The sequence below is a fragment of the Bombus impatiens genome, unplaced genomic scaffold (genome assembly GCF_000188095.3).
Source record: "Bombus impatiens unplaced genomic scaffold, BIMP_2.2 scf_0142, whole genome shotgun sequence".
Lineage (NCBI taxonomy): Eukaryota > Metazoa > Arthropoda > Insecta > Hymenoptera > Apidae > Bombus > Bombus impatiens.
Window position 1 is genome coordinate 2,893,096 of NT_176561.1, and position 21,993 is coordinate 2,915,088.

General features: G+C 38.9%; 2 protein-coding genes across 13 annotated transcripts in view; both read left to right on the forward strand.

Moving 5' to 3' along the window:
* The window catches only part of LOC100743971 (ral guanine nucleotide dissociation stimulator), a 43,745-nt gene extending 24,531 nt beyond the window's left edge, over nt 1-19,214 (forward strand). For 2 of the 6 annotated variants that reach the window (XM_012382109.3, XM_003487135.4), the window contains exons 2-7: nt 3,292-3,508; nt 14,464-14,568; nt 14,889-15,318; nt 15,789-16,411; nt 16,781-17,095; nt 17,186-19,214. In XM_012382109.3, the coding sequence (XP_012237532.1) occupies nt 3,292-3,508; nt 14,464-14,568; nt 14,889-15,318; nt 15,789-16,411; nt 16,781-17,095; nt 17,186-17,830 (2,335 nt within the window). In that variant the 3' untranslated portion in view covers nt 17,831-19,214. Of the gene's footprint in view, nt 1-3,291; nt 3,509-14,463; nt 14,569-14,888; nt 15,319-15,788; nt 16,412-16,780 lie in introns of all 6 variants that reach the window. The other 4 variants (XM_024365620.2, XM_012382110.3, XM_012382111.3 and 1 more) reach the window with 3 other exon arrangements.
* Nucleotides 19,215-20,991: 1,777 nt separating this feature from the next.
* Nucleotides 20,992-21,993, forward strand: part of LOC100744202 (whirlin) — a 108,081-nt gene continuing 107,079 nt past the window's right edge. For 2 of the 7 annotated variants that reach the window (XM_033319218.1, XM_033319219.1), the window contains exon 1: nt 21,003-21,905. The gene's annotated coding sequence lies outside the window, so the exon portion shown is untranslated. Of the gene's footprint in view, nt 21,906-21,993 lie in introns of all 7 variants that reach the window. The other 5 variants (XM_012382099.3, XM_024365585.2, XM_012382103.3 and 2 more) reach the window with 5 other exon arrangements.

Consider the following 21,993-nt stretch of genomic DNA (forward strand, 5'->3'; position numbering starts at 1 on the left):
GTTTTATCGAAACGAGGCGTCGCCGCGACGGTTGACGGGCATCGACACTTTTATCGAGCCACGAGGATTTCGCTCAATCGTTTCCACGTTTTAGAGACGTCCTATTGAATCACCTTTCTAGGTTCTATTCTTTTTATTGTTCCCCGATCTATGTGTCTCTCTCATGTTCGACAATTGTAGATAACGACGATGTCCTCGTTTTTCTTTCCATTCTTTTTTCCAAGTGAATCTTCTCGTTCTTTATTACCGACCCTGCTTTTTCTTTTCTTTTTTTGCTAAAAATCGTCCTTCTTTCTGTGAGTCATAAAAAGAAAATCCCTCGTGTCTTTTGCATGATCTCTAGGAGACTTCTTTTCCTTTGTTAATGTCCGCAATTTTTATTGTGCTTGTATGTATTGTTTTATCGTTCGCGTTACAATATTGTGTTACTGCTGCGTAACGAATCGGCACGTGGGAAGTTCTAGACACATAGAATGGACTTTGGCGGTCATACATCGTAGATTAGTTTGATAAAATGGGAAAAAATATCGTTCTCAGGCTGTTTTTACGCACGAGAAAAATACGTTTTCTGTCGGCCCTGAACACCAACTTTATCGAGATATTTTAAAATCTCCTCTGTGTTCCAATACCTGATTTATTCCTGTATTACATATATTCACTTTTATGTTACATTAATCTTCTGTAAACAAAATGCTTTCTAAGTCTGACAAAATCGATCGCAATATATTGATTGCAACTTTTTCATCCCCAATATCAATACTAATTCAAGTCCAAGGGAGCAAATAATCGTTATAAATAGATTGGATGATATCAGAAGGACATAATACTAATAAGATATAATGTTAAGTGGATAAAATAAAATTTTGCAAGATACTATAGAAGGTTGAGTAATAATAACGCTGCAAATAGCAATTCGTATTAATGCAACGGCATAAAAACAGTTGTGTAAACAATCAGAGGATGTGCAACGAATCTTTTTCCTCGTTCGTCGGTTAATACGGTATTTAAAATGTAAAAAGTCACGAAGTTGGCGAGTGTTTAGAAAATACGTGCGATTTTCAGCAACAGGAAGCGTAATTTCGCCCACGCGGCAGCAACATCCTCTTTAACGAAAATGTTTTCCATCGTTTACTCCTTCGACCTTTAAACATCCAGTAGCCAGCTATCATAGGATCGATCATGTTCATGAAAGCTTCTGTTTGATCATTTTCTTCGAAAGCCAATCGATGTGCGTAGGCAAAACGATTGTTGACGTAGTTCAAGAAAGATTTTTAATAAACACGATCCGCGTGCTGGATACGTTTGGCTGATTAAAATAAGCGAAAATGGAATTTCTGTTTTAAAATAGACTACATTTCGAACAAATTTTTCAAAATATACGTAATATTTGTATTAACGTTAATGTTATCAGGCCAGGCCAAATGATCGGTTTCAAAATTTAATTTAAGATTGTACATTCCTCGTTATTTCTTTTGTTCATCTAACTTTATTATATATCATTTTTATATTCTCTGATTAATTGGTTTTTCAATTTTTGTTAATATAAAAATTTACATAAAGTTAGATGAACGAAAGAAATAACAATGAATGTAGAATTCTAAATTAAATTTTGAAAGCGTCCATTTGAACGGTAACTTTTTTACCTAAATTTCATTCTGATGTTTCAACAATTTTCGATAGATCTCTCTATATTTTCTAATAGTAATAGTTCCTCGATGAGATAAAAAAATAATAGAAGTTTAAAATATAAGTTTAAAGATTAGAAAATTCGTAAATTGAAGCTCATTGGATTTATCGTTGAAGTATATTCATAAATAATAGGTGAACCTCGAGTTTGTAATTTGAAGGTTTGAGTCTGGGTTATAGTTTTGTGTTAGATTATTTTCTATTTCGATTTGCGTTTCGGTAATACGATTGCCCATAAAATTTGTTGGTAAGATACGTATGAAGTAGAAGTCGAGAAATATTATGACATCGATTTGGTTTCTCAAAACATTTATAATCTCCCATTCTAAAGAAATATTTTTAAAAATATCTTAAATAAATATCTTTGTAAGAAATCAAAGTCTTCTGTTACAGTAAATATTTTTATAGCGATTCTCATATCGTTTCTAGATTATTTATTGCCAAAAAGAATATTTACAAAACGTTCTACGTCGATTATTATGTGCATTATACAATACCCAGTTGAAATTTTACAATTGTTTAATGATAATGAATTACGATATATTTAAACTTTGGCCTGGAAAGTTATTCCGCAAGAATATCGAACAAGGAAATGTTTACAAAGTTACACAGGATTTTAGGAAAAAATCTTGTCTGTGTCAATATTTTTGTTCATTATCTTATGTATTTCTATTATACAATAGCCAATCATCCTTTGCATCGTCGACTAAGAATCAAAGAACTATTTGAATTTTCTTGTATTACTTTTGATACATTGCTTTATTGCTCGATAACGAGAATCTCGAGAACGGAGCAGCTCGATCGAACTAGACGCAATTTCACATGGAAAATTCACGAACTGTGGAAGTAGATAAAAGAGGCCTTCTTTATTCTTCTATCGATGATCGCAAGTTGCACTTTTAACATTTCAATTCGATTTCGATAATAGAGCGTCAAGCGACGCACGTTCTTGTTGTGGCGTCATTCACGTCATTGGTGGGAATCGAAGCAGTTGCTCATCGGCAGTTGTTGCGTCGTGACTCGCGACCGTAGTTCGAGCCCGTATCGCGATTGACTATCGATCAGTTTTCAAACGACAACGAACCAGGAAGGACTTGTCGTGAATTGTGTTCGAACGCGAATTCTCCGGATACACGGTATATATATCTCTTTGTGCTTGTTTCTTCAATTTATCGTTCTTCGAATGAAATTTTGTCGTTTCAAAGAAGATTCAATAGAGATACAACAGAAGAAACAAAAGCGAGCAAATTCGAGACAAGCTGTATTTTAAAGATCGATTTCTTCAAGTTCGAAAATTTGCTGTTGAATTGGAATAAATGACACGATCTTAAATAATCAAGGAATGTGCTCCAGTCACGTATAATATATGGAATACGTAAAATGTATAATATTTTTTGTACATTCAGAATTCGAAAAACGCTTGAAACAACAAAGAAAAGTGCTACTTGCGTTTCATCCGTGGTCATTTTTTTAAAAACTCAAATCCTCGAGACACATAAGAAAAAAGACAAATCTTCGAGGTTCTCGTGTAATTCGATCCGAAAAATCGAGAGAAACTCGGTAGACGTGAGAGTAGTCAGATGAATCACGAGACGAATTGCACAGGCAGAATCGAAGTGACGGAAGAAGGGGAAGTTCCGCGGACATTCACACGTGGATGCTGTGGCCCGTGTTGGGGGATGACGGGCTAAGCCCAACGTCGCCCCCGGCGACGGCCAGCGTCAAGGGGGTGAACAAACTGGCGCCCTTGCTGCTCTGCGCGCCCTGCAAGCCCAGCAGCCACAGGAAGAACCAGAATTCCACGCAGTGGTACGTGCAGCAGGTAAACACAGACTGGCAACAAATTCATCATTCGTTTGTTTCCTCGTTCAAGCTTCTTTTCCTTCTTCATATTCTCTTTTATTATCATTTTCCCTTCTATAGTAGTATTTTTCTTTTGTTTTTCTTCTCTTTAGTTGTTCGTTGTTCGTTGTCGTTCGTTATGTTTCTTTGCGTTGCTGTCTGGTTATGATGATTCTCTTGTTTCACTCTATTTCACGTGTAAACATTTCAGATGTTTAAAGGTAATCGAGTAGCGTTAATTTTCAACCGTAGTTCGACCATGCTACGTGACTTCCCGCGTATACACAAGAAAATCCTCTGGTTATAAGTGTTATACGAGCATTGTAGAGATCTAGTTTCAGCGAGGAATTTCGCGTGGTGTGCTCGAACGTGTTTTCAGCTCGCGCTTGATTATTGTAAAAGAGTTGCTTGCAAGAAGTTAGAGAGCTAATGTTAAGATTATGAGTTTTAGAATAGAAATCAAGATTCATTTTTTCGAAAGCATTTGCACGTTTTTACTTTTAGAAATAACAAAAAAAAAAAGAAAATGGTGCTTGTCGTTGTGACAAGTTAAAATAAGAGACAAGAGATTGATAAAATTAATTATTTATATTCGTGCTTCGATTTCGGTGAAGATCGATGTTGATTTTATTAAAATTACTTGCGTGCATTTATTATTAATTGCAAAAGCAACAAATTCTGAAATCTGTCGTTCTGACGTATTTTAGTAGCGTTAAAATCGTCTCTACGCAAAGCTATACGTTTGATGCGCTTCGAATGATTCGATGAAACTCCGCGTCATTCAATCAGCAGAAATATCGAATGTTTACGTGTCGAACTTACGGCTGAAAATCTGATTCTATTTCGTTCGAAAATGTCGAAACTTCACAGCCTGTTCGTTTACCTTAGTAATGCGATTCCGTTGTTCCATTGTTAAATGACTTAGATAATTTTCGCTCGTGTCCGATAAATCATGCGGAAGTTTGCTCGAACGGATTCCTCGAGTTCCGATTTCGTTTCTTCGATGAATTCGGAAAATTTTAGTATTCCGATTGATCATTCGATTTCAGTTATTCGTGTTATCGCAGTTATGGCTATTAAGTCAGAATGTACTGCATTATACGTGTGTTTAAAATATAATGTAATATAGAATATAATATGTAATATAGAATTTTCGCGAGTATAGTAAATTTAAAAAAAGAATACCCATTCACGATAAGGAATTCTATTTTCGGAAGTATATTTGATGCTTTTAGCAGTCTTGTATAAATACCGCATAATCTGAAATGTCATTGCAACACGATTACGATATAATGATAAGCTATCGGAAGAAATTGCTTTCGCACGTAGAATTTGTTTGGTATTTCTGTGATTCGTAAGTGTGTCACCTACGTTTATTGTGCATGCCTAAACGTTTGTTGTATATATAGTACTGACCTCCTCGTGCATGAGAACGAGAAAAAAGCATCGTGTATCGTTGCTGTTTCACCATAATGAATTGTCAAATGAATACGTCAAATGAATTTAATGAATCAGGTGTTGCATCATAAATATTTCAATTAGATTGGTATACCACACAAGGAAATTCCCATCTTTTTATATCGATTTTCCTCGGATAAGTTTATCGATATATTTTAATGTGACTTAATCATGGGATCGCCCCAATGAGACTACTTTTTTTATTCGTACTAATATATCAGTAATATACAATACAAATGATGATGCCAAAGCCTAGTGAGGCTTTGAAACTCACAAAAATGTTACAGTTCGATCAATTCTTTATTTGGAAACATTTGAAAGGAACAGCTAACGTTGCAAGAATTTACTTTTCAAAGCGAGAAACTTACACAGTTACAGCTATTGTGTGTAGAAAAAGGTTATTCAAGAAAAAAGGGCAAGACGGAGAAAGTGTGGTTCACAAAAGGCAAGCTTACAATGTTAGAATTAACCTGAAGACGAGAACCATTGTGCTGCGTATTCAGCCAGGTATATGAAACACTAAATTACTTCGGTTACATTCGCTGTAAATTCTTCAAGGAAAAGAATAATTTTTCCATTGTTTGCCTTTATCCAATGACAATAACTTTTCCATTACTTTATAACGCTCTTGTTATCAAACTTTTTTCTCTCACATATCAATCGAATATTGTTTTTACGTCGTTCAGTACATTTACCACGCACTGTATATATTCTAGAGTGAAACGATTCCAAGTAAAATATTTTCCCTGTATGGGAGTCGAAGAAACAAACGAGGTCGTACAAGTGCAACTAACATCAGAAAAATGTCGTAATTAATCATAATTTTTTTTCCTGAGATACATACAGAGGGACATTTTTTTTGTAGCACGCGGCGTTTTCCCATGTATTAATGATTTAGTTTCTCTATTCGCGAGAGTTTTATTTAAATACTCGCATGCTTGTTGATAAATGTGCATACGTGGAAGTGGTTAAATCGGATAATCAGGGTCAGAGTGTCATCGGAACTGTATCGTTGTCGTTAATGACCAGGATGTACGGCATGCAAATAAAGACGATAACGTATGGTTACATTGACCTAATCAACGATGAATAAACCGACGAGGATCTCTTTTCATCCACGTACATATCATTCAGGGGAGGATAATTGGACGATAATTAAAAGCAAATAATGAGTTGTCCATCAGGGAAATTGGTTTTCGTTCGTGCAACCAGCTGTAGAAATTATTAAAATGGCCATTTCATTTGGCACATGATACGACACGTTTCGTAGATATGGTAAATTTTTCCCTTCCTAATATCACCTAGTTTTTTTTTACGTCAATCGATCGACTTTTAACCGGTTTAATGAACGGTACTTTCCTATTTTACGTCAATTCTTCGTTATTTTTTAGTTCGCACGTGCCGTGCGTTGAATTATGTATGCGAGAAACAACAAATGTTTCGTTTGCATGATTTAAGAGTTTTCATTTCGTCTTACACTGGATAGACTTCGATTAGTTTTCTGTATGCTTTTACGGTTATGGAATAGGAAAATGTCGATACGTTGGGTTGACATTTTTTTTATCTGCGGTTGACTCATAGATAGAGCCGACGATTTGAGTAGTCGACGATAGAATTATGTCATGATCAAACAGACGATACGAGACTTTAGTATCAATGTGTGTGTATATGTATATATATATGCTAGAGTAAACTAATGTTACAGCAAATATATAATGTACACATATCGAATATTTAGGAATAATCGGAATTATTGCATAGTCACTGGATTTAAATAGGGAACTTTAGTGAGAAATGTTAACGTAAAGTCATTCGTTGTATTACTTTAACTGTAGTTTTGCTGTCTGTTTTCTTTAAACGTAGTGATCTTCGTCTGTCGTAGAAATTGGGTTACGTAAGTAAGTATATGTATGTACAAAGAGAACGGGAACGCGAAGTGATTAAAGGTACTTTGACACCTTATTTACCGGTACATGAGTCATCCTCGCTGCTCGTTTAATTGCTTATCTGGGATCGTACCTTACGTACCGACCTACGGAGCCGTGTAATTATGCGTTGCCTGACCGGAAACCGGCAGCAGTTTGTACTTAATCGAATTCCCTTGAGAAGCAAAAAAATTTTCTTTGTTTATGAAACCTTCTGAGCAACGTGTTCGCCAGACACGCGTTACACTTTCGATCTGTTCGCAGTTGTGGCTCATTACGTAGCTTATTCATGATCTTTGTCGTGTCTGACACAAGAACTTATCGTAAAATGATCTTTTATAATGAAATAACCATAATCTGCAATTTCGCAATGTTTATCTATTTTTGTGTCTATCGTCTTGAAGAATCTAAATTGTCTTTGGTAAATTCTCTGATCGTAGTCCACGTGAAACTATAACAAAATTCTGCGAACGACGCTGTTATTGCACTTTGTACAAAGAACATTTTTCTTTTTTTATAGTAAAGTTTTATATAATACGAACTTTGTATAATTTGTCGTAAGTGTTCTAATACTTCCAATACAAAAGAGAGCATACGATCGGCTTTAAAAGTAGTCGATTTGACTAGTCAATTCTCTCATTTAATCTTAACAAATTACAATTCATATAGATACAATCATAATTCCTTACCATCGAGTAGCTAACTCTCCTAACTTTCGATCAAAGAAATCCAGCGAGTTATCAACAGTTAACATGTCTGTGTATGTGTCCTTCGAATTTAATGAAGAAAGAATAGGCTGAGAGACTGGAATCGTCGACCCTGATCTCCCTTTGGAGAAGTTTCGGCACTGTTAACACGTTTGAGTGCATTGTGTTCTTTATTGAGGTGTTTCAGAGTACACACACTGAGCGTACGTGAGTGGCTTTTGTGGCGGGCATCAACAAAGCTCCGCTTTATCAATGCTCGTTCTTTGAACTTCCGGCACGTCTTGGTACCCACGCGACATTTTTCTCACTCGACGCAACCCCTTCTTCCTTCTCTTCGATCACTCGCATTGTCTCTTAGTCAAAAGTCTCCTCGACGGTGAATCATTCATTTTAAAATAAGACACCTCGCTAGGTTATTGTTACCAAACGGAAATCCGTGAATTATAGAGGATTTCTGATTAGTCAGTAGCTACGCTTGGTAGAGAAACCAATGGAGGAAATCGAATGTTTACATCGGATCGAAAATAAAATTGGGTCAGTCAGGTTATTTTAATCGTGTGGTGCAAGTACGATACGACGTAAAAGTGTTAGGATTAATATAAAACTATTCGCGACTTGCAGACTTAGAATTTATCGAAATAAAAGTATCTGAGATCTTTTGCGGAATAAATTACTGATTAATAATTACACTGCGAGTTTTTATGCAAATTTATACTTCAGCTATAAGCGCAATTAGAGAAGTGGAATCTAGATAGAGATTAGTCCCACCTTCTGAATATTACAGTGAGTAAAAAATTATAGCAAGCGAATTGTCAAGATGATTTATTATCACACATGCGATACAGACAACAGTTTTTTATACCGAGTGTTAAAAAATATTCCTAAACCAGATCTGGACTTTAAATAGCGTTAAATTGTGTTCTACCGCAATACCACAAGGAAATATTTCCTAAAACGTATGATTATTTTCATCATTATGGAATCATTATCGTATGTTTTTGTCGGAAGACTTTTGCGGAGTACTGTATACGAAGTCAAAAATAAAGTAACCGCGGGCGAAAGTAAAAATGCACGGAATGCTCAGCCCACGGGATGATTCGTGACGATAGTGCAGGGTGTAACGTGCACGCAGAAACTCCGGAGGATTAGATCATCGCGTGAATTTATCTAACAGGCTTTGGAAAATTGTTGCTCGAAGCGTTGCGAAACCGTTTAGCAGAATGACTGTTATCTGCTCCTTGGCGGCCACGTCTCTCTCTCTCTCTCTCTCTCTCTCTCTCTCTCTCTCTCTCTCTCTCGATCCGTTCCTTTTATTGCCTCGCAGGTTTCTAATACTCGTACCCAATAATTATAGATCTTATTTATAGCGTTAGAACGTTCCTTCGTAATTCTTTCAGATCGCAGATTACGTTTATTGCCTGTCTGCCTCCAAACTAAATCGGATCCTGCCCCTTTATGTACAGATATCCTCTGCTCTCCCTTTCTTCGTTATTTCTTATGGTTTTTCGAGCGTTAAATTTTACATTCACTCATGGCGATTATAAGATAACGAGATAAGAATTATATCCTCATTTTGATGATTACTGCCTAGGAATAACACAGGTTTGTGATAGACAAAGTGTTTCTAGTTTCTGTTTCATATCTTCGTAAACGTTTATGATTTATCGAATAAAAATATAATGAAGGCATGTAATACGATACAGGTCTGTAATAAATCAAAAACTCTAAGATCCTTAATAGATGCACCTTAGTAGGTTACCAACGGAACAATACATCACGACCTTAAGATACCTACAGTTAAAGAAGAAACATCCAAATTCAGTAATAGATATAACATAAGAATTAACAACCATTAAAGCCCACTAGTTGCTCAATTATTTGACACGACGGATCAGATCCGCAGGTAAAAAGACATTACTCTCTAGATTTAAACATTAGATTCAGCTAGAATTAAACATACGATAATCATTTATTATTATTCACGTTGTAGTACCACGCTAGAATAATTTTCTTATAATTCTCAATGAAAATTGATTGTAAACTACTTCCAAATAAAAAAAAAGAGAAAGGTCTGTAATAGATAATTTCTTCGTTATTTCCTATATCTTCGTAAATTTGTACAATGTACTGGTTAGAAATAATATAGATTGAAAATACACCAATCTTCTTGACCTTCCTTTCACGTTTTCATAAATTTTGTTCTAAAAATCCATAATTAAAGATCGTTCCATTAATCGGTATTTTAATAATCGAAATTTTATTGTACGTAGAAGTCTGAACAAATTCATATCTGACATCTAGATCTTCGCGTATGTTCAAATTTGCACAAGCATTCGCAATCAGTTAATAACTATGAAGCAATTTGCACGAGAAATCCTTGCTTCAAATAGAGTGACGTGCCATTTCACAGAATCTAATTTGACAGATCGATGGCAAAACCGTCACTGCTGTGCACGGCGACCCTGTCTGATTCACGGTTGGAATATTCCAACGGGTTTCTCGAATCGTGACTTTAACATCGATGTTTGCGCGGGTTGGAAAGGTGGAGGCGGAGGTTAGCATCGCGATAGTCGGGGTGGATTTCCATGTATCGATCGCACCACAAACCATTCCTCTTCTCGTGGTAATCCGATGTTAAGCTTTTTATAGGCCGACGCTGGAATAATAGAGGAGGTTGTGGTGGTTTGTACACACGTCGCTTTTGGTGTACCGTCTTAGCACTGATGGTTCACTTTGCCACGTACACGGCTCCAACAACGTCTTTTGTGATGGAAGCTTCTGCGAAATCAAAGGGGAGGAGTTGAACGAACGAAGAAGGCGGTCGAATTATTTGGAACGTTAACGAGGAGGATGTTCCAGGCTTAATAGGGTTCGTTCGATTGACACGTTCATCTCACAGAGGTTGCTTGTGCGAGTAACTACGTTGTAGATATAAAAAGACGTGCAATTTTTTTCTTTCTTCGATGTCTCTCACTGTTCTCTGTACAATATCTGTTTTCGAGATGATACACGAGAAAGAGAAGTTCGCATCTTTTCATCAGGGAAGCCAAGGTTCGATAACTTCAAACCACAAGAAAGCAAAAATCAGGCGCAATCTCCTATGGTTGTTTAGCGGCGGTTACATCGAAATTGTAGAAATCTTCCGAGTAGACGCAGACAGATTTCTATTCGGCAGAATTTTCTGACGAACAATGGACAGTTGACGTGTTCCAAGGAGGCGTCTCCAAGGACGAAGAGAGGGAGGGGGCTGTATAAGGACCTTAAGTCACGCTCGGGTTCTCCCTGTAGGCCTCTAATTGCCGGTTCGTTCCGGAACGTAAGCCACATTTTTTCAACAGAGTTTTACTTGCATCTAGACTCCGCTGTTCCAGAACTCGTCATAATCGAGAAACGTAGCCAGTTTTCTTCGGGACCGTAGCCAGTTTCAGGTCATCTTTTTTGTCGTCATCCTTACCTATACCTTGTCGTTTACCTTTTATTATCTAACTGGATTCTCGTGCCTTGGAAAACATTTTTATCGAAATTTTTTGACCGTCACTAACAGAACAATCGACTCTCTAATTCATAGATCTAAATGCTATAATCTGTGGTTTAGACCGTTCAATTGAGAGAAAATTAATTTATTTTCTTTGAAATGTAAGAATATAGAAATAGAAAAGTAAGAAATAAAAAAGAAAAGAACTACTGAACTATTGACTAGGCTATGCTTAAATCTTCTTCTTGAAATCCTCTGCTCTTTTGATCGTCCATCGAATCGTCAACAATAAAAGCTTCCGCGTACGATTAGCAATCAATAGATAGGAGTAGTGCAGCACTACTTCCATTCTTCACGTAGAAACGCTTTCCTTTTGTAGTTCCATCGATCCAATGGCTGTACATTGTATGCATATGTCGGCGGTCCCTATCGGTGCAGTTAGTAAATGTTGCATATTAGAGACATAAATGGCAATGACACGGTTTGTTTCTTTCTGTGGCGATTCTATACGCGATTTCAAGAGGGAAGAGAGACATAGAAGACACGCAGAAGATATAGAGAGAAAGGGAAACGAGATCTTATACGGGTTCTCCGTATATTCCTCGCGAGGGGATATTACGATTTTCTTGTTGGTTTGCAGGTAAGTTATCCGACGGAGGGACCGGATAACTTTGGTGACGTTTTTAGCGTTGCAAATAAAACAGCAAACGTGTGTGCAGCGTGTTCAAACGAGAATCCTATTTTTAGTGGTCCCTGTTCCTTTGAAGGCCCCTTAACTTATTCCCTTGCAGCAGTTTCCGAGGATGTAATTGGCTGTGAATTCCAAGATCTTAGTTCCTTTGCTAAGAAATTAGTCTGTTGTTGAGTCTGTCGAGTCTGTTGTACTCCCTGTCTAGGTGTCTACGTGATTCGAAGAGAAAATTACGTATATTGTAATAAATATCATGGTTAGCATAGTCATCAGTATCGGATATATAATATCAGTTATCGATAAATAGCATACAGTTAAATACCACGTCTATTTTGGGAGAATTTTACATTTCCCGAGATTAGAATATTTTAATATTTGAAGAAACATCGTCTGATCGTTGTATAAGTACTTCTTGTCTTTCTTATCGATACGACGTGTAAATTGATATGGAAAATGTACTTCGGTACCAGAGTTTGGAAAGTACTCGTGTTTTAAATTTTGTTATTTTGGCAAGTGAGTTATTGGTCTTCTTTATAAAACGAATAATATCGATAAATTCCATAAGATATATTTCTAAAATATACGTTTGTTTATCGTGTCGTTATGATTAAAATGGAAACAAACCTAAGATATAGAAGAAGAATAAGGAAATTAAAAAATTGGTATAATATTATGCGTCGGTTTATCAGCGATAAATTAATTATTCGTCGACGAAGATACTAGCTTAGACATGTCTTTCGTGGTTAGTTCTTCGAACGTTCGAAATTCTCGCGGTCCCATAGAACTTGGGACATTTCCAAGTTCGTAAAATCTCTGAATTCGAGCAATGCGATGGAAAACTTAGGGCATGGAGGGTCGTAAAGCTCGAATGCTTCGAAGTCCTAGCGTTCTCGATGATCAAGTGGTGCTATCGAGTATAGAGTTCTGGAAATTCTGACTCTCGAAGACTCGTGTGACTTCTTCAAAAATCACGATTACAGATAAAAATATGAGGACAGAAGTACGTCAATAGCAATCGTATTCCTAGTACGATATTCCAAATCGCTTCATACAAATATAAATTTTACGGCGCAGCACGAGAATATTGCTATGATTGTTACATTTTAAGTACTCTTACAGGATCGTGAGTGTTCGTGCAATTCCTTCGCGTTACTTCGCAAATTTTCTATATTCTTCCATCGTTTTGCTGTATTTAAATTTCTCGAAATGTATAAACACTTCTGATCTAAATATGATCTTCAGTTACAACGAGCAATCACAAACAACTCGTACGAAAAAGCAAACTCTGTAACAAGTTCATGAAATATTAAAGTTCTCCTTCGTCGTAAATAAATTGTCTTGACTTATGAAAATTACTTAACTCGCGGGCAGACACGCGCCATAATTAAAGCTTAAATACCAATTAAGAATTTAAAATCGGCTGTTATTCCCCTGCAGTTTACGGTACTGAATCACAAAGAAAACACTTGGATAAAGATCTCACCCTAGCTTCCTATCGTTCCGTGTTTATCGTACCGCGATGATATTACGAATTACGATGGTGTCCGGAAGTGACTCGCGCAGACTGAACATGGCGTGTTTATTTCTCGATTCGTGTTTGCATGAGGCTGCTGTCTGTAGTCGTGTTTCTGTTGGTCTCCTTTTGTTCGTCGGGTCTCCACGCGTCGGGGGAGAGGAAACGAGGGTTCCGCCTGGTTTTCCAGCTTGCACGATTGTTAAAAACCAGACTCAGCGGAGCCGCTCGTTTATAATCTTCTGTAATTGCCATCCACGGCTTGCGTTTTGGAATACCGGGCTGAAAATAGATGAAGGATCGTGCGATGAAATAAATTTGCGCCTGGGCTGGTTATTTAATAGTAGAAATACCAGAGTTTCTTTTCTCAGCTATTTCTCTTAAGTATATTTTTGGTATTAGAAAGAAATCGTGCGATGAAACAAATGTGTGCGTAAGCACAATATTTATTTCTAGAGATACAAGAGTATCGTTTCTCTGATATTTCGCTTAACTATGCTTTTGTTCCAGACGACTAAATATCGTGGTTCAAGTTATACTATTATTACTATTATTTATTTTATTTCAAGTCGCATCGATTACTATGACCATTAGCGACTATTTTTATATTCGGTGGCTTATTAGATTTTATTCGATACTTTAGTTTCTTTACAAAAGTTGATGATCTTTTGTTGGAACGGAATCGATCTGAGGATGTCCTCAAGTCTATTGTCGACATAATGTAATTCACGTCGTAGCTAAATCGGTTTCGTAAATTCTTGTAAAAATGAGAAACAGTTAGAATTCTTGTGACTTGAAACAATGAGGTTGTAAGAGAGGAAGAAAGAGAGAGGAGAGACGGTAGATCGCGAGGATAAAGCGTTTCATCCGGTTAATCACGATCCAAGTTGTAAAATGGACGAACGAGGTCAATTCGAAGCTGGAAGTCAATTATTTCAATAAATCTGCCGAGTGCACGACGTTCATTGATTAGCTTGTCCCCGTTAGAAAGATGGTTGTGCATGACAGGGGGTAGCTAGTGAAATTAATGGCGTAAATCATCCCCTGGTGGCGTGCTTTTGCCTGTGTAGCTCATTGTATACGTCGCCGTCACCGCCTACCTATACCCTCGACGGATGTCTGCCTTTTTCTTGTCGTAACTTTCGCCATTTGCTTCTACTTTGCAGCCCACGTGGCGTTTATGGGGCGAGGAAAGGGGCGATGGCGTCATATACACGGTGTACCTGAAGAAGGTTCGATATCACAGGCCTACCAGGAGTCTCTCTGCATCGGTGAGTAATTTATATCGAATCTCTTCCAAACCTTCGAATACCTGAATTTCTTAGTTTTCAAATTTCCAAACCTCTGCATTTCTGATTATGAAATTCTTTAATTATACAATTTCCATATCTTTGAGTACCTTCTCAGTCTCTGAATTTTCCGAAACTCTCAATTCTTGCATTTCAATTTCCGTACGTTTAAATTTTTTCGTTAAAAATCTTGCCAGTATATAAATATTCAAAATCTGACAGATCTGCAAATTTGAAAAATGTTCAACCTCTGCAATTTTTAGGCGTTCCGACTTAACGATTTTGAAATACCCTTTCCACAGGATTCAGACGACGAGATTTCGCATTTAGAATGGGAGACGGTGAGAGTGCGTTTCCTGAAAGCCGGAACGGTGCAGCGGCTGGTAGAGAGTCTGGCGAACGACGACGGGGAACTCGAGTCGACATACATCAATGTCTTCTTGGCGACATATCGTGCATTCACTACGCCGCGAGAAGTGCTGGAGCTATTGTTGGCGAGGTACGACGCCCTCGACGAAGGATCCGGTGCCCTGACAGGTGAACAGCATCGAAAGACCCTAGTTCAGGCTCTTCACGTTTGGCTGGATGCCTATCCTGGTGACTGGAAGTCGCCGCCGAATCATCCATTGCTCAGTAGACTCCTGGACTTCACGCATCGACGACTTCCTGGCTCGGAACTCGAGCTCAAGGCAAGGCATCGCTTGCACAGGTTTCAGCGTGAAGATCAGATGGGTAAGGAAACTTTTATAACGCTATATCCTGCGTGATTAATTGATTAATCGTATACTATACGTAGTGGATTCTGTAGAACACCGGAAATTAAACATAAATATTTATTTCTAGAGTTAGTTATATCGCAAGTAAATTATTGTTTTATAAATATTCATTGCTTAATTCTTCGGTCTTGAATGACAATTTAGTCGTGATAATTTAATACAGCAAGAAATTCCAGTCTTTACATATTATACTAACACACGTCAATCGATACATATTATCACACATCTCATTTCGTTCGTCGATTCTGTAACGCTACACGTCAACCGGAAGTTTATCACACCGCATATGACGTATTTAGTGTTATTTTAGATAAATACAGGAACTTACTACGTACAACTCATCCATTTGATTCACCGATTCAAAGAATACATATTTTCTATCTACGCAGAGAAATATTATCGTCCTAAATCATTATTTTCTTCTAGATTCTTGTATGGTGTACGATAATGGTCGACTACCACGTGGTTCCCCGGATCCGATCGTGGATCACTGGACGAATTACAGTTTCCCCGAAGTTCCACACCGGCATTTCGCCGAACAGTTAACCCGAATGGACGCCGAAGTGTTCAAAAAGCTCGTAGCCCATCAGTGCCTAGGTGCTGTCTGGTCCAGAAGAGATCGTTCGAGAAGTCACGACGCGGCCACGGTGTTGGCGACCGTGAATCAATTCAACGCTGTGTCGCTTCGAGTCATATCCACGATACTGATGGACCCGACGACGAAGCCTCAGGAACGAGCGAGAATCCTCGAGACGTGGATTGACATTGCTCAAGAACTACGCGTGTTAAAGAATTTTAGTAGCCTGAAGGCTATCGTGTCCGGTTTACAGAGTAATCCTGTGTATAGGTTGGAGAAATGTTGGCAGTCTATGCCCAGAGAGAAGCACGAGCTGTTCAGGGAACTGGAGAGAATCTTCTCAGAAGAGAATAACGCGTGGACGCAGCGAGAGCTTTTAATCAAGGAAGGTACCGCAAAGTTTGCTGACACTGCCGGCAGGAGCGATAGGCACTTGCAAAAGTTATTTCAGAAGCAGAATACTCACGCAGGAGTAAGTATAATTTCTAATTTACACATGTGCGTAAGTATTTTGGACACTTGGAGCAGTTTGATCAAAATTCGATTCAATTCCTCTATTATCCCAACATTGAACAACGCGTAAAGTCACTCGATTCAGGCGTCTCTTACTGTTTTGTTGTACTGTTATTAATTAATATCGAGTATTGTTCTTATCTATATCCACTGATTGTACTTATATGATCGTCTGAGATAAAATCAGATGCCACGATTAGATTAAGGAGCTTCATTTGTACTATTTTATATATTTACAATAATTTGAAAGTGTACCAAATACTTATGTATTCCTTGATTCATTGATTGCAATGTTGGATACAATGACTAACGAACTTTCTCTGTTTAGAATATCAGCTATGGCACGATACCGTACCTAGGAACTTTCCTAACGGATCTCACTATGATAGACACCGCGATACCAGATACGATAGCGGAAGGATTAATCAACTTTGATAAAAGACGGAAGGAGTTCGAAGTCCTCGCTAGGATAAGATTGCTCCAAGGTGCAGCGAACGCGTACAATTTCAGCACGGATCCATTGTTCGATCGTTGGTTTCATTCCGTGGTGGTGCTTGACGATCGGGAAGCATACAAACTGAGCTGTCAGATCGAGCCGCCGCCCCCTGGAAACACTCTGAATAATCGTGGCAAGAAGAAGCAGGTCAGCATGCTCTCCCTGATCTCGTTAATACGAACCCGTTCCCGATCACCTGTTCCTCGCGAGAAGCCTGAGCCCAGACTTATCTTGCAGAGTCATCAGGGTCATCGCAAAAACGACTCGATAGCCTCTACGTCGAGTTCGAGTAGCTCCCAGTTTTATTGCGACCTAGATTCTCTGCCGAGCTCGCCGCACAACTCTCTCGATCGACGCACCTCGCCGTCCCAGATGTCTAGTTCTTCCTCCAGCTCGTCTTTGCCATCATTGGACGTGTCCCTAAGCTCCGGCGGAGGAAGCGGAGCGACGAATCAGCACAACCGACTAGCACCGCCGACTCCCATCACCGCCAATGGAAACAGCACCAATGTCATTGGCCTGTCCAGTCCCAGTCATTCGCACAAGAGCTCACCAGATTTTTACATAATTAAAGTCACCATGGAGACCGATAACGTTGAGACTGAGGGCGTGGTGCTGTACAAGTCTATCATGCTCTCGAACAACGAAAGGACCCCGCAAGTGATACGAAACGCGATGCTTAAGTTAGGAATAGAGGGCAGCTCCGACCAGTATACGCTAGCCCAGGTTCTTCCTGATCGTGAGATGGTTCTGCCAAACTCAGCGAACGTTTATTACGCCGTAAATACCGCGCACAATCTGAACTTCATTCTACGACCTAGAAGAGAGCCTAACGATAGCGTCACAGAAAGTCCTAAGAGCAAGACGAGTCACAAGCGGTAGTGTTGAATGTCGAGAGAATAGGCTACTTCGTAATTAATATTTTGCTATGTTGCATCGGATGGAATATTGAGAGCGATAATCATGTCAACCGAAATATTTAGGAGAAATTTATTTATTCTTCGTGCGCCCTTTCATAAGGAGCATTTTGAAGAACGTTCTAGTTGAGAATCCGAAAGAATCTCATTAGGTTTGCGATGGTGCGTTCACATCATCTCTTCTTTCACATTTTACCCATGACAGTACCAATGTTTGATATGTCGCGAAATTTTTTTATAGTGATAATCGTGAACGACGCGTTGACAGTGACATATTACATTTGGACATCATACGACGTTCAGTGTCTTTAGTATCAATTTTTGTTTCTTTCATCGTCACTCGCTCATCGCATAATTGTGTTAACACGACATTACCCGCCTACACGGTACTCGAATATAACATTAGCGTCATTTGTGCGGATCGCGGACTAATGTAGTTTTAGATTATATTTAGTGTAAGTCATTTAGGTCTCTTATCGACGCACACGCGAAACGAACAAAGACAAACGATGTAATAGGTAGCTTGCGAGGTGCGCGAATGTAGCAGTTGTGTGTAGTCATGTGTAATTTATACAAGAAATCCTTGCGGATTGTAAGAGATTACGGCGATGAAGATTGTGACGGGCAAATAATGAGTATTCGCGAGAGAACATTGTGATTTTGTACATAACTTTAGTGTCGTAGTGTGGCTTCGAGCGTAGTCGATCGGCCGCGAGAATCAAGTGGACCCAATGAAACAATTGTCAATTACTTTTTCCGCATTGCAATTGAGAGAAAAAAAAGTAGAAAAATTGTTCAAACAGCCATTCGTCCATTCCGTGATTCATTTTTCTTGTCCCGCATCTATGACAGCGATGCGAGGAACAGAGAGATTCGATTCTGTGATATTGGAATTTCTCATTTCGGCTTTGAATTTAATCGCGAAATGAAAAGAAAGAAAAACCGAAATCGAGTATATGCATACGTTTGATGCGAGTGAATATCAAATACTCGTTCCGATATCGAAGCTAAAAAACACATTAGAACGTGTGTGAACGTACGTTGATATATTTTTACAAAGACCTGCATGCATTTCATATTAGGGCAAGTGAGAAGCATAGAAAAAAAAAAAACAATCGCAAGATCCAAGCACGTTGGATTCGTGAAATACTACGCCGACGTGTCTGGATCCTTGATGTATCGTTTAGCTTAGGCAATTTTGTACTTACTTCTTATCGACCTTAATTTTCCAAGAAACGTCTTTAACTAGCTGTATCTGTTCGTGTACGCGTCAATTATTTACTGAAATTCGCGGAAGTTATATGTAATACGAGTCGATAAAGGCGAGAATAGATGGACCTACAATTTTACTAAGCTTTTTCATCCTAGGTATAGTATTCTTTATCCAATTCTTTTCCTTATTATTTATTTTCAACCATTCTAATTTCTTATTTTATTATCCTACAGAAACGAGAATAGATGGATCTACAGTTTTACTCATCCCTTTAACCCTAGGTATAACACTCTTTATCCTAATTCTATTTTATATTATTTATCTTTGATCCCTATCTTCAACGAACCATTTCATTCAAATTTTTTCTTTTATTATCCTATAGAAGTTCCTAGTAAATCCATATCTGTTCCTCATGTCATCGATGCTTATCCAGATTGCGTTTATCCAGTCGAGAACTAACTTTTACGACCGTTTATTTCGAACATGAAGAGAGGATGGTCAGATCGTTACCGTACAAGACCGTGGAAAACCACGTCGTGTGGCCTCGTTGATGACTTCCGGTATGCCAACACATCCGGCACGCGAACCTGTTGATCACCTACCGCGAGGGTGCAAGTACCCCGATACTGCGGTAAAACGTGCAGGTAGGTGTTCCCCGGTCGCATTTAACAAAGGAAACAAACGGCAGGGGGTGGAATCGATGCTAATGGTTTCGACAAACGGCATACGATCATTTAACGAAACAGGAAGGGCGATCTATATCCCTCGTTTCTGTCCTCCCCGGTACGATCGATGCGATAAGGGCGAGCTTCCTCGAGCTGTTAGACACGCGTACCTAATATCGCGCTTCGAGTCTGCCGAACTGGTTCAAGGTCACCGGTTTACGTCAGAAATGCCGAACCAGAGGAATTCGAACGTGCATGCCGATAAAGTTCTTAATTGATCCTTAGTATCAGTTTCTTGCCACGCATGCCGTGTTGTGGTTAATACGATTATGAGCGAACCACTTGGAACGTCATGGGGAAAGGGATGGGGGTTCGCATGTAGCCTATGTAAATCAGAAATTTATGGTTGAAGGGTTTGTACTTAGAGATTTTGTGACGTTGAGAGCTCTCTTTATCGGAGATTCTTTTTCTTCAGCCGACGATTGTTGGAAATAATAGAAACGCTAGTTTATAAACAACTAAATATTTTGGAAATAATCGAATCATCGATAGGTATAATTAAAAAAATTTTTTTGGAATTAATGTACCATATCGTAATATTATTTTGTCTTTCAAAGTTGTAGCTACGACTCTGTTTCAACAACTTTGAATTTATGGAAGTTACAGTATTATTATGAGTCACGCGTGACTTTATGCATTTGATATGCAAGAAAGTGCATTTTTTGTTGAGTATCAAGAATGGTATTTCGATCACGAAAGTATTGTTTACTTGTGTGCTTTCTTGTTTTCCGTATCGCGTCATAGCTTTAATTTAGAGAGTTAATGCTGGCATCGCGTGTCTAGCTGTGATCGACAGCTGCTACTGCGTCGCTGAATTAACAGTGACTGCGTACAAATGGGCATTCCGGTTGGGAATCCATTAAACAAAGATATATTTCTGTTCATAGGAACAAAGATATATTTCTGCTGGTAGATACAAAGATGCATTTCTGCTTCGTTTCCTCCTTTGTCTTTCTTTCAAGCGTTTTAAATCACAAATAGACATTTTGTTTTCTATTTATGTGGAAAAAATGTAAAAGAATTCTTTCTGTCCTATCATGATATCCGTATGACACTGTTTAAAGAAGGCTAATTAATTGACCCCCTCCGTTTTTATTATTTCGAGTCTATGTTAAAATTAAACACGTACATTATTATAGTTAGTCAATTATATCTACATATATGCTATGGTAGCTCTAAAAAGTTCCTAGCCAAAGGTCATACTTCTATTTCGATTTAATTCATATATTAACAGAATTCTCCTTATAAGAAGTTTAACAACATAGTATGTACCATAATTTTATTTACTTTAACGAATACATATTACGTTAACGTAATAGACGTCTTCTTCCGGGAATATTTTAAGACTATACTACAGCCAGAAACTTTCCAACAGCCATTACATCACGTGTATAAAATTCCTAAAGTGCACGTGCACCCGTACACTCCCTAGACGACCCCTTGAAGAGAACCAAACTACCGTCGTATAACATCCAACATATACGTATTTACACGAAGCCAAGGAGAAAATTTTGCAACGGAAAGTGCTCTTGTAATATGTGAAATGCTCCCGGTACGAATCCACTTTACACATCCATGTCGCTTGAAATGTTCGTGACACCCTGTCGGTTGCGCTGGTGGCGAACGGCGGAGCTTGCGCCCTGGCGAATCTTTACGTTCCCTTGGTAGCCTCTAGACGGCAGTGGTGTGTCGGGTTAACATTGTACCCCTGGCCCCTCCGAGGCCACCCCCAGCCACCGATTGAACCGGTGAACCGGAGTCGAAGCAACCCCCAGCTAAGCCCTCGAGAGGCAGTCGTGAGCTTGGTGCCGAGCTGGGGCGATGCTCGTCGCTCGCGTGTGCTTCGCGATTGCACCGAGTGCTCGCCATTCCGTATCGTTACGCGCGTCGTTCGTCCCGTATCGACATCGTCGCGGTCGATCGTCATCGTCGCCGCCCTCGACCTCATCTTCGTATCCATCCTACTCGTCGTCGTTGTCACGGTTCACGTCGTTGTTCCCGAGGCTGCTGCCGCAACGAGGTCCGACGGTGCAACGACCGTGCGACCATCGGACAGCCGCACGTGAGCACGGCCCTGGATTCAACGCGAGATGAGAAGAAACGTGAGTCTCGAGAATTGACCCCGTGAGCACGTTCCCTTGGAACCCACAAATTCAAGGACAGGAAGCTGCTTCTCGCGAAGCGCGCCCC